General features: G+C 36.3%; 1 protein-coding gene across 1 annotated transcript in view; it reads right to left on the bottom strand.

Moving 5' to 3' along the window:
- Nucleotides 1-18,069, bottom strand: part of LOC120628337 (organic cation transporter protein-like) — a 28,438-nt gene that overhangs the window by 6,465 nt on the left and 3,904 nt on the right. Inside the window, exons 2-6 of the mRNA XM_039896660.1 lie at nt 4,874-5,066; nt 3,256-3,385; nt 2,243-2,371; nt 1,493-1,685; nt 726-831 (exon numbers count right to left, since the gene is read on the bottom strand). Of these exons, the coding sequence (XP_039752594.1) occupies nt 726-831; nt 1,493-1,685; nt 2,243-2,371; nt 3,256-3,385; nt 4,874-5,066 (751 nt within the window). The remainder of the gene's footprint in view (nt 1-725; nt 832-1,492; nt 1,686-2,242; nt 2,372-3,255; nt 3,386-4,873; nt 5,067-18,069) is intronic.

Below are 18,069 nucleotides of genomic sequence, written 5' to 3'. Positions count from 1 at the left end.
ATACAACACTAGCGTACCCAGCGCCTTATTTTATTTAAACAATAAACTTACATCATTAAATTTTTAATTTAATTCTCATAATATATTCAATTATTTATTTATCTCCGTATTCATTCTCTTCTATTCTCTTCTCGAGCGGGTGAAGATCACTATCTACACCCATGCACACCCAACAATAGAATATAATCATAGTAAATAAAAGCTGTATTTGACAGTTTGACAGTTAAAAAACAGGAGTGCTCCGATCGTCACCAAACTGTACAGGATTACCCGCCAGGTCAATCCGGAGATCCCCTGAAAGTTTCATTGAAATCGGTCCAGCCGTTTCGGAGCCTATACGGAACATACCCACACACTTTCTCTTTTATATATATAGATAGAAGTTTAACTACCAGTCAGTCGTTAAAATCTCGTTAAACTTATCCAGGATAAAATGGTAGGACATAATTCTATTATATAAACGAACGGAATATAAAGGAGACCCAGAATATACTGCGATCACCAACCCGTCTGCCCAACGCGACGTGCTGATTATGGGCAAACGCCATGTTGGGAGGTCTTTGGTTGGGTGGTTTGTTGTTTTTCGCAGTGGTCTTTTTTATCTACGAATAGATTATTATGACAATGAAAGTACGAAATACAAAGAAGGTACTTTAAATGTAATAAAAAAAAAAAACAGTTGGCCTTTCACAGGCACTTATGAAGCGTTAATGACGGAGACTTACCGTAAACTCATTCAACACTTTGTCAGGTATCTTCGTTTTGTTAATTCTTTCGAATTTCTTCATAATGACCATAGCTTTGTCGATCTTGCCTTGCGATAACAACCATCTGCACATATAAAAAATATTATTTACAGACGAGACAAGGTACTTTGTATTTACAGAGGATCTTAACACCAAGTTAGGCTTGTCTGCGGGCATTGGCGTACCCAGGGGAGGCAGGGGAGGTCAGCTAAACAGTAGAAGTTACCAGTTTTAGAAGCAGGAAAATTTAGAAATGTACAAATTAATTGGCATCCGAACCCCTAAATTACGATAGCCCGTTTCTTAAGAGCGTGATATAGATTGTTTTATTCAAAGACTTTCTTATAAATATGCTAATGCCATAAATATATAATAGATGGAAGCTCTTAATTTTAAATGATTTTAAATGAAATGAAATTTTATTCGGTGAATATGAGCTTACATAGGGTCTTATTATATAACATTCCTCCATATTCTACTATTAAGCATGCGAAATGTAAAGTGCACAACAAGAACAATCATTACACATGTCTGCAAAAACTTGTTGTTTAGTATAAAGATAGAGTTTTTTTCTGTAATAACCATTGTACATAATAAGTTAATTAAGGAGTAAGTACTGTTGTTATATCTAATTCGGTAATAAAAAAAAAATAAGGTAATAATTATTACGCACGACCGGCCTCTGTCTCAAACAGCAGTACTACTAAACAAGCAAGCTTATCTATCTATCTGTACATTTCCGTTACCTTGCACTCTCTGGCACCAGCCAAGGAGTGGCTGCGGCGATGATGAAGGGCGCGCTGATCCCAAGGGCGTACCTCCTCCAGTCATCCGCCCACAGCGCTATCCAGGGTAGAAGGCTCGCGCCGAGAGTAAAGAATATCGCTATTGACATATTGGCTACAAATGTACGCCATTTCGGTCCCACGTATTCCAGAACTGTGAATAAAGGTTTTAAGTTTTAATACATTTTGTACTTAAGCAATTAAAATATCACTTGCGTCAACGGTGAAGGAAAACATTGTGAGGAAACCTGCATACCTGAGAGTTCTCCAGAATGTTCTTAAAGGTATGTCAAGTCCACTGGGCCAGCGTGGTGGACTACGACTTTAACCCCTTCTCAGTGTGGGAAGAGACCCGTATCCCTCCACGCACGTTTCGCTCCGAAATCGGAGCAATGTACCCTACATTGCCGAAGATAGGTTTGGTTTTGAGTTTGGTTTTATCGGGATAAAAAGTAAACTATATGTTGACCCGGAATATTGGCTACGACTATACCAAATTTTATTTAAATCCGTTCAGTAGTTTTCACGTGATGCCCGGACAGACAGACAGACAGACAAAAATTCAATAAAAATCTGTATTTGACTCAGTATCTATTATAAAGCATCCCCCGATCAAAATTTTCAATATATATTAAATGAACAGAAATCTTCCAGTTACAGATTTATTATAAGTATAGAAGAGACATAAATGATTATTTAACCTGTCCTTACCCAAGATATACATCATAGTGAAGCAGTTGTCAAACGCCAGTCCCACGAGGAACCGGCATAAAGCGAACGACCAGAACGCGTTGCAGAACGCGGTGGCTATGCCGGCGGCGAAGCCCACCAGGTTCGTGCCTGAAATTAAATTGAAAGTTAAGTAGCGATCAAACAAGACCTTGGTCACTATAGCTCAATATTATAACCTAATTTCTAACCATATTCAAGCAAATAAAACCATTTATTCTTATTGAAGTTATACTTCGTTTGGCGCGTTGGGAAAAAATGGTGAGAGTACATTTTTACGATGTCAACAATTTTGTTTTTTAGTAAAAGGTTTCACAGGGTACACTTTGTCAAAATCTGCGGGCTCATTCCGGGGTTTATTTAATTGATTCAATTGTACAAAAAAAAAATCTCAAATTTTAATGATGAGACTAATAGGTTGATATGATGATGATAATTTTATTAAATTATTTATTAATATATATTTTTTATAACTCCACAAATTTTTATAAAAAAAATCACATCTCAGGACTCCAGATCAGGCTCAGGCTCAGGGATTCTTACAATATGCGCCATTTAAAGGTACTACTGCTTTCTGTATACTCGTACGACCCTTGATTATTATTACGATTATTAATTCACCCACTTTTGGGCAGATGCGTCCTCTCCCCCACAGAATTAAGATATGTTCAGAATCTGTGCTCTCCCCTGTGAGAGCAATGGTGTACTACGCGGCCCCAAAAATGCACATACAATCTAAACTAAAACCGCATCAAAATCCGTAGCGCGTTTATACTATGTAGAGATGGTCAGATGGGTTTAAGATGAAGTGAGCGTAGCGAGAATAGCACGTGTTAACGCGGTAATGGCCGAAAACTCTCCCCATTCGAGACAGCTGAAAGATGCGGCTTAATTAATGTTCTTAATATGACTTTAAAGTTCAGAGTTCATAGCACTTGTTAAGCATCAAGTCAGTCAGTTAGTTGCGACTTTACCATCGGTAAACTTTTCCTTACCAACTAAGGCAGGTATCCGGCCGTACTTATCAGCTATCCACCCGAAGACCAACCCACCGACGATGGCACCGCAGAAGAAGATAGCCTGCGCGGTTGCTGGTAGGTTGTCCTTGTCGCACACCCAGTCCAACTGGCAAAAATAATAATGTCATTTGTTAATCAAAGAAGTCAAATTCAAATTCATTTATTATACATGTTTAGTCGCAGTCTACGACATATTAATTTATTTAACATCACCACTCAATTGCAAATATATTAAAAAGAATAAAAATTGTTATTATAAGAATATCATATGTACACTATGTATTATGATAGCATTATACGGTGTATTATATATATGTATGTCATAATCAAAACTAAGAAAAAACCTCAAAAAACCACATATCTCGAAAAACTTAATTCTACATCTTTTTACGAAGCATACTGATTCGAAGATGTATATACCCGGTAGTTAATAATTTTAGTGATTTAAAGAGGGGTCGATATACTACTATTCGCTTTAAGCATTATTGTAATATCGTACTCGGTTGATCGCCGCGCGAGAAGAATCATCGGCAATGAATCCCTTACTCAGGCGAAACTACACAGCACCGACGTAATGTTGCCTGCCTGGCGGTTTTTTACAGGATTTTTTTTTTTATTTTTATAAATTGAAAATGCATATAAAAATTTTCGGAAGCGACAGGATTTGAACCTGCGACTCTGGCAATCGCGGCCTGAGCGCGTTATCCAATTAAGCTACGGCCCCCTACCGTCGATGCCGAAATTAGTATATGCCTTTCACATCAGTCTTATAGCCTTATAAGGATATACTTTGGCGAATGTGCTCAGTTACTTCATAAACTTGTTCCGGCCATTCTTCCACAGAACAGCGAGATGCCGTGAACGGTGGCATCCTTATGAAGTTGTCATACAGGCAACACGCACGAAGCGCGTTCATCTACGTTTCTGATAAGGACTGCTTAAGTTTGGAACGCTCTTCCGGCTTCGGTGTTTCCTGATACATAAAACTTGAATGCTTTCAAGGCAAGAGTGAAAAGGCATTTTCTAGACAAGCGCGCCCCAACTTAGACAGCATCCTTGCTTTACATCAGGCATGATAGTTGTCAAGCGCAAGTCTAAAAAAAAATTACAGTGGCAGAGCTTGTTGTGACAGAGGTCGTCTGGGAGAAGTATTGGCGCCATGCTTATTTCTGGTAACAAACAGCATTGATGTACCTAAAGGGTGTATGGTTGTCGGTATTACAGACACATGAGGTTTCACCTACGCCTCGGTTGATGGACACAGGCCTCAGGGTGGAGTTTTTTATGACGTGTTCCTTCCATGCCCTGCGAAGTGTTGCTCGGTTTATTGATAACACTTTTCCATGTAACATTAGGTTAGTCATTATCATCATCTTGCCTAGCCAAAGCCTACCACAGGACCAGAACAGAGAAAATTCTGGACCTCCTGCTTAAGTGAGGGTAAGGATAGTTCCCCGGGCGTCTAACAAAGCCAACAAGAGGGGCATGCCGTGGTTGTTTTTCGTTTGGGTGTACCCCCTTTAGAGGGGGGAGTCCCACATAACCTCCGCCCTGCCCAAGGGTCCGAGGTAGCAATAAAGATTTTCCACCACACCTGTGACGCAATAGTTTCGTATGGCACATCGCTCCTATTATACTCCCAGCTTCCGGTGCAGGGTACGATCGGCCACTCATCATCAGGCGTGGTTCTACCCTGAGCCAACGCGAGAGTCCAGTCGGCCTGGTACATATGACACCTGTCGTGGGCGTAGGGTCCTTCTGTCTTCGGTGGTATGGCTAATGCTCGTCTGGAACAACGAAATAAAGATAAATGAAACCAGAATAAATGATGAAACTTAATTAATTTAACTTAATTAATTTAACACAGTAAAAGTATATAAAAAAAAAATATTACAAAATAAAGGCTTAATAATAACTAAATATCTAAAAAGTATCTAAATACTTGGACCTTGCTCACGAAATTACCGCCATGTGGAATGTTGAGTCGACCGTTATTGTTCCGATCGTCGTTTGAGTCAATGGTCTTCTCGCGAAAAGCTTTGACCAACATCTTAAGAAGCTTTCGCTTGGTTGTTGGATCAAGGGTCGGATACAGAAGGCAGTAGTCCTTGAAATGGTTGCTTGGGCATTCAAGGGTGTTTTTTTTTTTATATGTTTAATAGTGTTTTTTTAATGTTTTTAAGCATTGTTAAGAATTAAAAAAAAATGAATAAGAATAAATGATAGACTAAATATAAATAATGCCTGTTCGATGCCCACTAGTATGCATCGAACCCGGTCCGCGGGTCGCGGGCTCCGCCGGGGGCGACCCGCGATCTCGAGTTACGTGGCCCACGCCATCATTCTCGCATTGGCGGTCTGAGTGCATTTACTAAACTTTGTAACAAAATAAATCCTAGTAAACCAGCAATAAGTTTAATTTCTATGCATAAACATTAATACAGTCCACATTATATATACACACAACAATGCCTACATAGTCACTGGCCCATGGCACGGGTCTCCACCCATAATAAAAAGGGTTTAAAACTCGAAAAACTAGGGTGGAAAACTCTCAGGTTTCCTTCAACGTTGAAGCAAGTAATATTTTAATTGTTTAAAACGCTATCCAACTCGGCCCCCCGAAACTAAAGGCGAAGTTCTAACCACTGTGTTATTGCAGTAATATCTATGTGAGGCATTTATTTCATTTAAATATGGAAAACAGAATATACAAAATATTTGGATGAAGTAATTGCGACCTTAGAAGCCTGTCAAGGTACCTTACAAGACCTAAAAAAGAAGAACATTGAGCTTACAAACCGAAATAACAACTTAGAAACGAGAGTAGGAGCTCTAGAACAACGTTTACAGGAAAAAGAGCAGCGAGAACTATCTGACTGTGTTGAAATATGTAATGTCCCACAAAAGGATGACGAAAATGTCATGCTAATTGCTAAACAAGTAGCTACAGTACTAAAACAACAAGTCGACGACATCAAACATGCTGTCCGTCTTCCGGGCAAGAAGGAAGTTCCAGGTCCTATTCAGGTGCAACTTAAATCAGAACAACTTCAAACTACTTGGTTGATAGCTTCAAAGTCAAATGTTAAAAAAATTATGGTTACGGATATAGATCCTGCAACTCAGAATAGTAAAATAGTGTACCTAAGAGAAGCCCTGACACCCTATAAGAAATACCTGCTGTGGTTTTGTAAATCAGAGCTCAGCAGCACCTTCAAATACATATGGATCAAAAAAGGTATCATACGCGTTCGCAAAGAAGGTGAAAAAGAAAAAGCGATAATAATTCGGTCAAGCGTTGACGTTAAAAATCTAAAATAACAACTTTATTTCGATACTTATTATAATACTTACTATTTTAAACCTATTTATAGTAACTAATTCCTAATACTGAAATGAATTTAAACCTAGATAGCTATAAGGAAGATATATCCGAAGTGTCAGATTGTAAAAACCTACAAAACTTTATCGATTATATACCTTCTAGAACAAATCTGTTATGTATTCACATAAATATTAGATCTATAATTCAAAATTTCACATCGCTAGAGCAATGCATTCAACAATGCTCAAATACTCCCGATGTTATCGTTGTCACAGAGGCTAATATATCCGACTCATTAAGTCGTTTATATAATATTCAGGGGTACGAAATGCACACAGAGCTGCGTACCGGACGCAAAGGAGGTGGGATAATTATATATATTAAGAAAAAACACAAATTCACTAACAAAATTTATAAATCAATACACTTTGAACTCCTTTCTGGCCAAATTACTACTTCATTGGGTTACACCGCCACTCTGTGTGCAATATATAGACCACCAAGTCAGAGTAAGCATTTATTTACTGCGGAACTTAGCACATTTCTCAGTAAAGTCGAGCGAAATAAAGACCTATTTGTGTTAGGAGACATTAACATAGATTTAAAATCCAACTGCCCTATAAAGCATAAATATAGCACTGTTATGTATGGTCACGGCCTTGTGTGCGGGATCTCAGAATATACGCGTATAGAACTATATAAAGACAAACTAACTAAGTCATGTATTGATCACATTTTCGCTAGATCCCGCTCACAAGAAGTTTACACGGCAGCGCTCGGAACTTCTCTGGCCGATCATCGCGCTATTGCATTCGCATGCATTGGACCACAGCGGATACATGATGTTCCGAAATTTAGAATTACATATAACAATAAAAATCTTTATAAATATCTTGATGAAATAGATTGGCAGCCTATTAAGAATATTATATGTCCCTATGAAATATATAACATAATAATAAATAATATTAAATCGTGTTATAAAAAATCGGAAATTAAAGTAAGAAATTATGACAGACATAAATGCACTACTAATTCATTTAACATAAATAATAAAATTAAAAACGCATGCGCCCATAGAGATAGGCTTTTTATGCAGTGGCTTAAAGACCCTGGTGATAAAATATTAAAACTTAAATATAATAATTCAAGAAATTATGCTAATAAAATAATCCAAAAAAATAAAGATAATAAAATAAAAGCAAAAATTATTGAGAATAAAAGGAACCCAAAAATATTATGGCAAATACTCAATGAAATTACGGGTAGAATTAAACAATCTTTAGATAATATAATATTAAATGCACTACAAAATATACATACTGATACTAAAGAAATTGCAAAAAAATTTGCAATAAAATTTTACGAAAATGTTAAAAAGATTATACCAAATTGTAACACTACACTACTAGATAAATCTACTTATGCTCATCCCGCTAATGTTTCAATGCGATTCAAAAAAGCAACACCTGCAACAGTCTTAAAGATAATAAAATCATTAAGATGCGATAAAGCGCCAGGTGTAGATGGCGTGAGAGCATTGGACCTAAGACATATAGGCCAAAAAATATTACCAGTTTTAACAAAGCTGATAAACGCATCAGTCCAAACAGGAGAATACCCAGTTGAACTAAAATCTGGTATAGTCAGACCGGTCCATAAAACCGGAAGTCGTAAAGAATATGAAAATTACCGACCCATAACGATTCTACCTACAATTAATAAAATTATCGAAAAATTTATAGGTAACCAAATATCTAAATTTTACGATGATAATAATATCATAAACGACACCCAATATGGATTTCAAACCCAAAAAAGTACAACCCAACTACTCTCTAACTTCACTAACACAATTTTTAAGCACCTAAATGTAAAACAACATATACTTATAGTATTCATTGATTATAGTAAGGCATTTGATACACTACGGCATGATGTTCTGTTGGAAAAGCTTGATGATTGTGGCATAAGGGGACCTCTAAAAAACTGGTGTAAAAACTATTTAAAGGAACGATCATACCAAGTTAAAGTTGGAAATGAATTAAGTAGCAGAATGCCTGTTGCAGAAGGTACAGCACAGGGATCAGTATTAGGACCGTTGCACTACATAACCTATGTCAATGACGCCACTGGGTTGATTAAAAATTGTGAAATTTACCAGTTTGCTGATGACACATGTCTTATAGCAGCGGGCGAGAATATAAATATAGCTCTTCTGAAACTGCAAACCGATTTTAATTTACTAACTAAGTGGTCTCATGACATGGGGCTTGTGCTAAATGCAAGAAAGACGAAACTAATGTATATCAGCTCCAGTCAAAACAGAAGTACTGTAACTCCTTACCTGATTGCCCATAGCCATGCGTGCCTACATGCTACCATAAATCCGTGTAATTGTGGTCCTGTTGACTTGGTTAGTTACCATAAATACCTTGGTGTCGTAATTGACGATCGTCTTAAGTGGACAGCACACATAAACCACGTGTGTGATAAATTACGATCCATGTTGGCAAAATTTACTCTTATAAAAAATAGAATTCCTTATAGTATACGCTTATCGCTTTACAAAGCTCTTGCCGAATCAACTATTGCCTATGGTCTTAGTAGTTATGGGAGAACATGTAAATCACATTTAGATACCATTTACCAGCTCCAAATGCGCTTGCTAAAAACCGTTGTACCATACAAAGTCAAAAACAATTTTAGAGGTAATTACCATGAATTATTCTCGTACTGTAAAATCATGCCAATACACGATAAAATTAAATATACCTTATTAATGGAGAACTTTTTCAAGAAAAATCTCCAAAAGCAGATTAAACTACCAATAATAACGCGCAGTATGTCAAACGCCCAACTCATTATTCCCCAAAGTAACAATTTGTACGGAAGGCAGACCCTGGATTGTCTAGTGCCGACTTTGCTGAACAGCTTGCCTTATAAACTAAAGCAGGAAATAAACTCTAAAAACATAAAGGAGAAACTTAAAACATTTTTCTTTCAAACTAATAAATGTAATAATAAATAGCTGGAACATCCTGTGTAAAGTTTACTCAAACGATGAAGTACGATATGTAGAACTGGTTGAAACGCGATCATTATTTTTTATATTTTTTTTTTTTTGGAACTACCCGTCATATATCATATTTTGTATGTAGCTTTAAAATACTGTACCTACTTATAATTCCGAGCGCTTAATGATGAATACCGGTGTACGGATAAACCCGTCTGGGTTTTTGTTACGCCGTAACAGATATTGTTATGTTAACATAAAAAATGTATATTTTTCATTAATAAAATAAATAAATAATAATAATTTCACACTTTTTGCTTGAACTCAAAGGAAATAACCGTCAGTTTTTCAGTCCAATAAAAACGTTATGTTTATTTTTTGTGATGTAAATGCATTGAACCGCGATGGTAGTTTTTGTTTCTGTTTAGAACTTCGCAGAAAATTTTAATATGGAATGTATTATTATTTTCCTGTAAGTTAACTTTGTTTGGTACGGTACTGGTAAGGGTAACCTCAGGTTAAGGCTATTTGTTGTAAAGACAATCTTGGTTTCGGTTATTTATTGAAAGGATGATATCAGTAACGAAACATCTTTGTACCCAAATAGTTGGGTTGGGTTGTAACAGCGTCACCAAGGGCTGGGGGGGGGGGGGTGGGGGGGGGAAAGCTCGTTAGGAGTTAAAATTCAAAATTAATTTATTTCAAGTAGGCCTAATATAAGTACATTTGAAATATCAAGTCTGTCCGCTTCTATTGACTCTACCACGGAACAAACTGCAATCTCAACTTATGGTAAATGACAATGCAGTCTATGTTTGTGGCAGGCTAATAATAATAACCACAAAATATACGAATTTTACCACTGAGAAGATTCAAACCTGATTTTGACGAAGTGAAGAAATTTACTTTTTTTCAGTCTAGGATTTTCTTAATTTAGTGCACAAAAACAGTTGACTTGATTTATATAATTACCTATACTGACATTATCTATCTATATATGAAAATAAATTGCTGTCCGTTAGTCTCACTAAAACTCGAGAACTTACATAATACAAAAACGACAGTAATATATATGTATCTACGTGTGTGTTGGGTGAAGTCTGCCGAGTCCTGTACTAATTATTATGCTTTTTATTTTACCTCTATATTTGGACCTCTATTATTGTATATATATATATATATATAAGTATTTAGACCTACTATATTTTTTCTAAATAAAGAATTTTAATTTCAGCCCCCAAAGACGACAAAATATCTACTTACCATTGAATTAAGAAACTATAGAATTCTCATTCTGCCTTTATAGTTTGCAGTGCATTGTGTCCAAAAACGCCACACGCACGTCTCAATTTACACCCGCGGTGTGTAGCGTTTACCTTTTTCCCATTTTCCCATTTTATGGTGAACGCTTAGAACATTAGAGGTAAAATAATAACTGTCAACTGCTAATGAACAAATGGTTAGGCAATACATACCGTATTGCCTAACCATTTGTTCGAGAAAACATTCTAACGTGGAGTGGTTTTTGATGCTTCAATATTAGTCATGTACACAAACTGCTTAGCTAAACGCTTTTTAAAATTATAAATTTTATTCCTCGTGCATCATTGAAATCAAATATTCCCTTTTGCAAACTGTATTATTAGAACGGAGGTCAAAGCCACGTAAATACGTACAACAGCCGATTCAACAAAACAATCGGCGCGACTAAGCTGAAAATGATTAAAAAACCAAGGTTCGATAATAATTTGCTATTGTGCACAAGGCCCTTCCTGTTTCATATAATATTTTGTTAACGTATCTCTTGGAGCCATGCTGAGTTAAACTTGCAAACTTCCGTGTTTTGAAAGGAAGCTAGATTCCCAAATCTCTGAACGCTCGAACATTTTGTTCCTTATGAAAATTAAGCTTAATTTGCTATACTCCGCGAACAGCAGGAGAATCTGTATGGTGTTATTTATAATTTCTTCAATCCTTATACTGCATACCAAACAGATCTTCGGCAATGTACCCTCTACGCACGTTTCGCTCCGAAATTGAGTATCCTCAGGAGATGTTGACTTTACAATGAATAATTGTTTAGATTGTATGGATTGTAAGGAGATGTAGACTTCACAACATCGCCTGAGGATCCTCCACGTTCCACGATTCGATTTTTTGGTGATTGAGATTTTTTGGTGTGGAGTAAGGATAAGAAATTATGAATAACACCAAACAGATTCTCCTGCTTTTCGCGGAGTATAGCAAATTTAGCTTAATTTTCATAATATATCATGGATTTCCGCATAGTAACACCTGCTTCTATCTAACATTTTATTCCTGTTTAATTGACGTGAATTTACGTTGGAGATTACACACTAAAATGAACTATATTCACATCAGCTTAAACTTACTTTCACTTTATCTCTAGACGAAACGTATCTGTGTGTGTGCTTGTCTGTGGCATCTAATGTTCCGAACCGATTTTGATTGAGTTTTTTTGATTCAATGGTGAATTAGTCGGGAGTGTTATTAGCCATGATGAAAATCGGTCCAAGATGGCCGCCGCCACGAAATGACCTTTCTTTGATACCCATATTGAGAGAGATCAGAAAAATCCTATTATAATATTAAGGATTACTTAAACGATAAAAAAGCTTGGGTGTGAATCGCTCTAACTTCAAAGCTTAATATCAATTTACTGTGAGATGGTGATAAAAAAAAATATCCGGCTAAGTTTGTGGTGGGCTCCTCTTAGAGCAGGGCGCGTTTGGAACCCTCGTAGCTTTAGGTTTAAGTTGGCGAACGAAGTTATCACCATCCCCTTACAATTATGTAAACTTATATGTGTAAACGCTTCATAAGTGTCTGTGATAGGCCTACATGAATAAAGAAATTTTGAATTTGAATTTTGTTAGAATATCTAATCCACCATTTTGTGGCGACGACTATCTTGACCCGACTAATTCAAACAAAAAATTCAAAGTTCGCCTTTCAAACAAAAAAACACAAAATCGAGCCTAGTAGAATAATGTACACTAAATTAAAAGTAGGAGGTTTTTAAATTTGAAATTTATGTATCCATTATTATAAATTATTGTTTTAGTGAAGCGAATGCGAGGAATTCAGTAAAACAGCAATGCTACTTGGCGGCAGAAATGGAATATAATTATTATCAATCTATATATCTATTTATATCTTTTAGCTATCTGTAATAAAATACTACGTAATCGATAAAAAAGCTCGCTCGCGGTTCCTCTAATAATTTTAAATGACAATGTGAGACGGTGATATCAAAAAAAAACACCGGGTTAAGTTTGTTGTGTGCTTCTTCTTAGACCAGGACGCGTTTGGAACCCTCGTTGCTTTTGTTTTTAGTTTACGAATATGGTTAAAGCAATCATCTCACTACCGTGTAATTCTTATGTACGCATCAAAAGTGCCACCTGTGGGCCGGGCCTACTTGAATAAAGATATTTTCGACTTTGACTTTGACTTTATAGATCATCAATTTCTGAGGCGGTGATAACCAAGGTTAGGACTTCGGCGTCACTTTGGGGGAGTCCAGTTCGAATCCCAGCACCTCTAACTTTTCTAGGTTTTGGATTTCTAAGTTTTCCATAATGTTCTCAAAGGGTGGGCTTTTTCTTAGATCAGGACGCGTTTGGAACCCTCGTAGCTTTAGTTTTAAGTTAACGAATGTGGTTATCGCCATCATCTACTACGTGAATAAAGATATTTTTGACTTTGACTTTAAATGCCTAATGACTTAGACAATGTCTATATAAAAAAACACTTCACCAAATCCTCCGAATTTTAATTTAGTGTATATTATTCTACTAGGCTCTAATTTGTGTTTTTTTGTTTGAAAGGTGAATTAGTCGGATCAAGATAGCTGTCGCCACAAAATGGCGAATTAGATATGTTTTCCCAACTCAAAATTCAAATTCAAATTTTAAATTCAAAATTTCTTTATTCATGTAGGCCTACCACAGACACTTGAAGTGTTCATACATATATGTTTACATAATAGTAAGGGGATGGAAATAACTTCGTTCGCCAACTTAAACCTAAAGATCGTTTCACCAAATCTTAGGTGACTAGAATTGGGGAACGGTTGATGTGTATGCCTAGGCCTTTTAAGATTAGGCGTAACTTAATTAGGTATTGTCTTGTCGCTAGTGAAAACGGGCATAATGCGAGGTTTATGTTCATAAAACTAAGCGGGTCCTAATTTCCTAAAAAAACTTTTTTTTTAGTTTATTACTCTTGCGTGATTTGTTGCAATATCTATCTACCTACTTATGTATCTATATGTCTTTTTATATATGTATATATGTGTATTTTTATCTATGAATCAATTAATCTACCTATCTATTTTTATATGTATCTAACTATGTATCTATGTGTCTTTTTATCTATGAATTAATTAATCTACCTATCTCTTTATAATTGTATCTATCTTTGTATCTATGTATCTTTACCGAATACCCCTAAGAAGCGCACTCCGCAACAGAAATCTGTGGATGCAAAAACTACCGGTATTGTATAAATAGCTTATTTATTTTTGTCAAACTCGGCTGATGCCTGAGCGATACAAACTTGGCCTCCGCACGAATTCAATGACCTTTACTTATTCAGCCTCAAATGTTCAAGTTCAGATCGTAACAACGTAACGATTACTTAAGAATATTTAGCATTGCCGGAACGTTCGCATTATGCAACGTTACTCGGCCGAATTGATACGCTTAGAAAAACTTTTACTGTTAAAAGTTTTATTTGGTTTTGGTTTTTACGTGCATACCAATACCCTTTGTATACATTTATAGTAGCGATTCTGAGTGACTTCTCCGTGTACTACATCTATTTTTTATTTTTTTTCTAATACCATACCCCTACCACTCCAGCTGCGTCCTATCAAAGTCAAAGTCAAAGTCAAAAATATCTTTATTCAAGTAGGCCCACATGTGGCACTTTTGATGCGTACATAAGAACCACACGGTAGTGAGATGATGGCGATAACCACATTCGAAAACTTAAAACTAAAGCTACGAGGGTTCCAAACGCGTCCTGGTCTAAGAAGAAGCCCACAACAAACTTAGCCGGGTTTTTTTTTTTTTTGTTATCACCATCTCACAATGTCATTTTAAATTATTAGAAGAGCAACCTGGTTAGAGCAATAATTATATCGTGGCGCCTGCTTTGTTATTACGATTATTGACTCCCTAAGTTTGTAGCTTGATGTTGAATAGCAAAGACAATTAATAGTTGATGTTGGAAGAGCAACTGCTGAGTTTCTTGCCGGCATCTTCTATATAATTTATTTGCCTTTAAAATGAGAGTTATAAATTAATAACTGATTTTTAAGATTTCTGGTATTCCACCAGCATATGATGGAATGGAAGCACCGTTCTGTGTGTGCTTCTAGAGACAAAGAAGATTGTTTTACAGAAATATTCACCTTTGCGCGGATGCAGATGCCGATTTGGATGGCAATGTGAGATGGTGATAACAAAAAGAACAACCGGTTAAGTAAGAGTCAGCTTCATTCTAGACCAGGGCGCGTTTGGAAGCCTGTCAGTTTTAGATTTAAGTTAACGAATGAAAGTTTTTGTCGCCAGTAGTAACATATTAAATCAATGGTTATCGCAATCATCTCATTTCTATGTACTACATTATTACTATGTATTTACTACTATGGTGGTAGTGGTGATAGTACAGTGAGGCCAAGTTCGAATCCCAGCACGCACCTCTAACATTTCTAAGTTATGTGCGTTTTAAAGAATTAAAATATCACTAGCTTCAACGGTGTAGGAAAACATCGTGAGGAAAACTGCATGCCTGAGAGTTCTCCATAACGTTCTCAAAGGCGTGTGAAGTTGGCCGGCCTGGAGTGGCCCGGTAATGGGTTGATATTATGATGATGATTACCTACGTGCCTATTTGAATAAAGACATTATTGACTTTGACTTTGACTTGATCACTAAGGCAAGCTCGACATGAACGTGATCACCGCGCCACGGGCAAAAAGTTAAATAAATGTTTTTTTTAGGCACACAAAAACCAGATTGAAAAGACGTCTAAAAATAAGAACAGTACTAGATATTTCAAGTTGTCTGAATGAAATTTTATACATTGCCTACACTGGATATACTTTTGTCTTGGCTGTAAGCTAGTTTAACACGGTTTATTTGCATGCGGAGTTTACCTATAAGTAGCTGAACATTTTGTCTTCATACTGTACAAGCTAGGTTAAATTGTTTTTTTAAAACAAAAATTCCCTGGCGCAATAGTCTAGTAAGTTTAAGGACTCGGTAAGTGGGAGGTCCCGGGTACAATCTCCGGCTGGGGCACTTTGGGAATTTATAATGTCTTAATTTGCTCTGGTCTGTTCCATGTCCCACAAGATAGAGCAATCTTTCTGCTGAGTTTCTTGCCAGCTCTTCTTCATAGAATCTGCCTATTGAACCGAAAAAAAACCGAAGAAAAGTCACTACAAACACTAAAATAAATAAATTTTGACTTTGGAGAGTTCCCTATGCAAAAAGGTCTTATTGCAGGAAGTGTATTACTATGTATTAAGGTCGTAGCCCTGTTGTTGAGTAACACCACGGTCTTATCTTTCATCTATGCCGGCGCCTAGGTCAGAACCACCATCATAAGTTTCATTGAATAATATGCGCAGGAGTTCAATTAAGCAATTAAGCTAAACGCTTATCCGCTCAGTCACCTCGGCGCGTTGCTAGGGATGCAGGAAGTGCCAAAGAGTATATCGATATTATTATATCTTGTTATATCTTGATGAATGAATGAATGAACATACTTTTATTGTAGGTTGGTGAGCTACGACCCTGCTTTCTGAGTCCAAAGTGAGGATTCGATTCTCAGAACTGTTGATTGCCGTAGTATATTTATATATTGCCAGTACCAGTTGCCAAGTAAAAATTGATTGGTGAAAAGAACATGTATGCTTAGGAATCTTCTTTGAATCGACGTTACTTACTTAGGTATTGCCTTGTTCGTTATAAGTGAAAACGGCTCAAGTCTTACGTTACTGATGACCTTTCTGATAAAGTATCGGTCAATCAACCAAGGATGTAAACTTTTTGTAACAGATACAAAAGTAGGTAGGTTAGCAAATGTATTCATATTGCACCGTCATGACACGATAAACCTGCGATGATTCTATGAAATCTGCTAATGACGCAAGTGAATCCCAACGTGAAATATTAAAGCAATTCGTGACCGCCAAAACCTTTTGTTCTTAAAGCCTGTATTAAATAGCTTTATAAACCGCAGATTCGATGACGAAGGTACTTAGATTGTACCATTACTCAAGAATACAGTATTGCTTTATGATGCATGCATGCAATTGTTGAGTTGTTTTAGTATCAACATGATAGTGTAGCTTACGGTAGAGCTCAATGCATCTAATTAATAAATAAGCGCTGATAGCCTGGTGGTAAGAACTTCGGCTTCCCTTTCGGAAGGCCGAGTTCGCAAGCATCACTAAAATTTTAAGCAATAAATATTTTTTTATATATATATATTTTATTTATATATTTGTATAATTTTAAATATTATTTATTGCACCACCTACCTCTTTTCTATGTTTTTTCCTTTTACGCCATTGGTTGCCTGGAAGAAATCGCTATGTAGCGATAAGGCCACCAAATTGTACTCTCTTGATATGTATTTATATCTCTGTAACTACTTTTTTTTCTTTGGTGTACAATAAAAGTGTATTCATTCATTCATTCAATTGAAATATCGCTTCCTTCAGTAATTAAAACATCGTGAGGAAACCTGCATGCCAGAGAGTTCTCCATAATGTTCTAAAAAGACCGCCAATCCGCACAGGGTCTGCGTGGTGAACTACGCCTAAACCCTTCTTATTGTGGAAGGAGACCCGTGCCCTGTAATGGATTAATCATGATGTGACGAATTTATATTATCTCTCTTTTATAGCTAGCACTACTAGTTAGTAGAACTACTAGTTTGTCTGCTCTCTAGTTTGAACAACAACTCTTCGTCAACGGCAACAAAAAAAAAAAAAAAGATATTGAAGAAATGCTGATTGGAAGCAGGCCTCTCCGCTCACATCTCTCACAAGATAGAAAAATTCTAATGATTATAAGCTATAAAATGACGTTGAAAAAAGCAATTTACTGAGTTTTTTATTTTATTTATTTATTTATTTTATTAGAATCTGCCGTCTTAATCGGTGGAAGAGTCACTACAAACAGACTGACTTGACTATTACTTGACAAGTCTGTTTGTTTATAGAGGGTAACAGTAAATGAATTTTGAATTTGGAATTTAAATTCGTGGACACTTGGTTATTCAGGCTACATACTTAAACATCCAAATCCCTTTTTTTATTGCAATTTTTAAACGGATTTCTCAAACGGTTAACGATTCGGTTGTATTTGTTTTTTTTTTTATATTTGTTACTTCACACTCTGTC

The sequence above is a fragment of the Pararge aegeria genome, chromosome 12 (assembly GCF_905163445.1).
Source record: "Pararge aegeria chromosome 12, ilParAegt1.1, whole genome shotgun sequence".
NCBI lineage: Eukaryota > Metazoa > Arthropoda > Insecta > Lepidoptera > Nymphalidae > Pararge > Pararge aegeria.
This window is presented reverse-complemented; position numbering and strand designations above follow the sequence as displayed.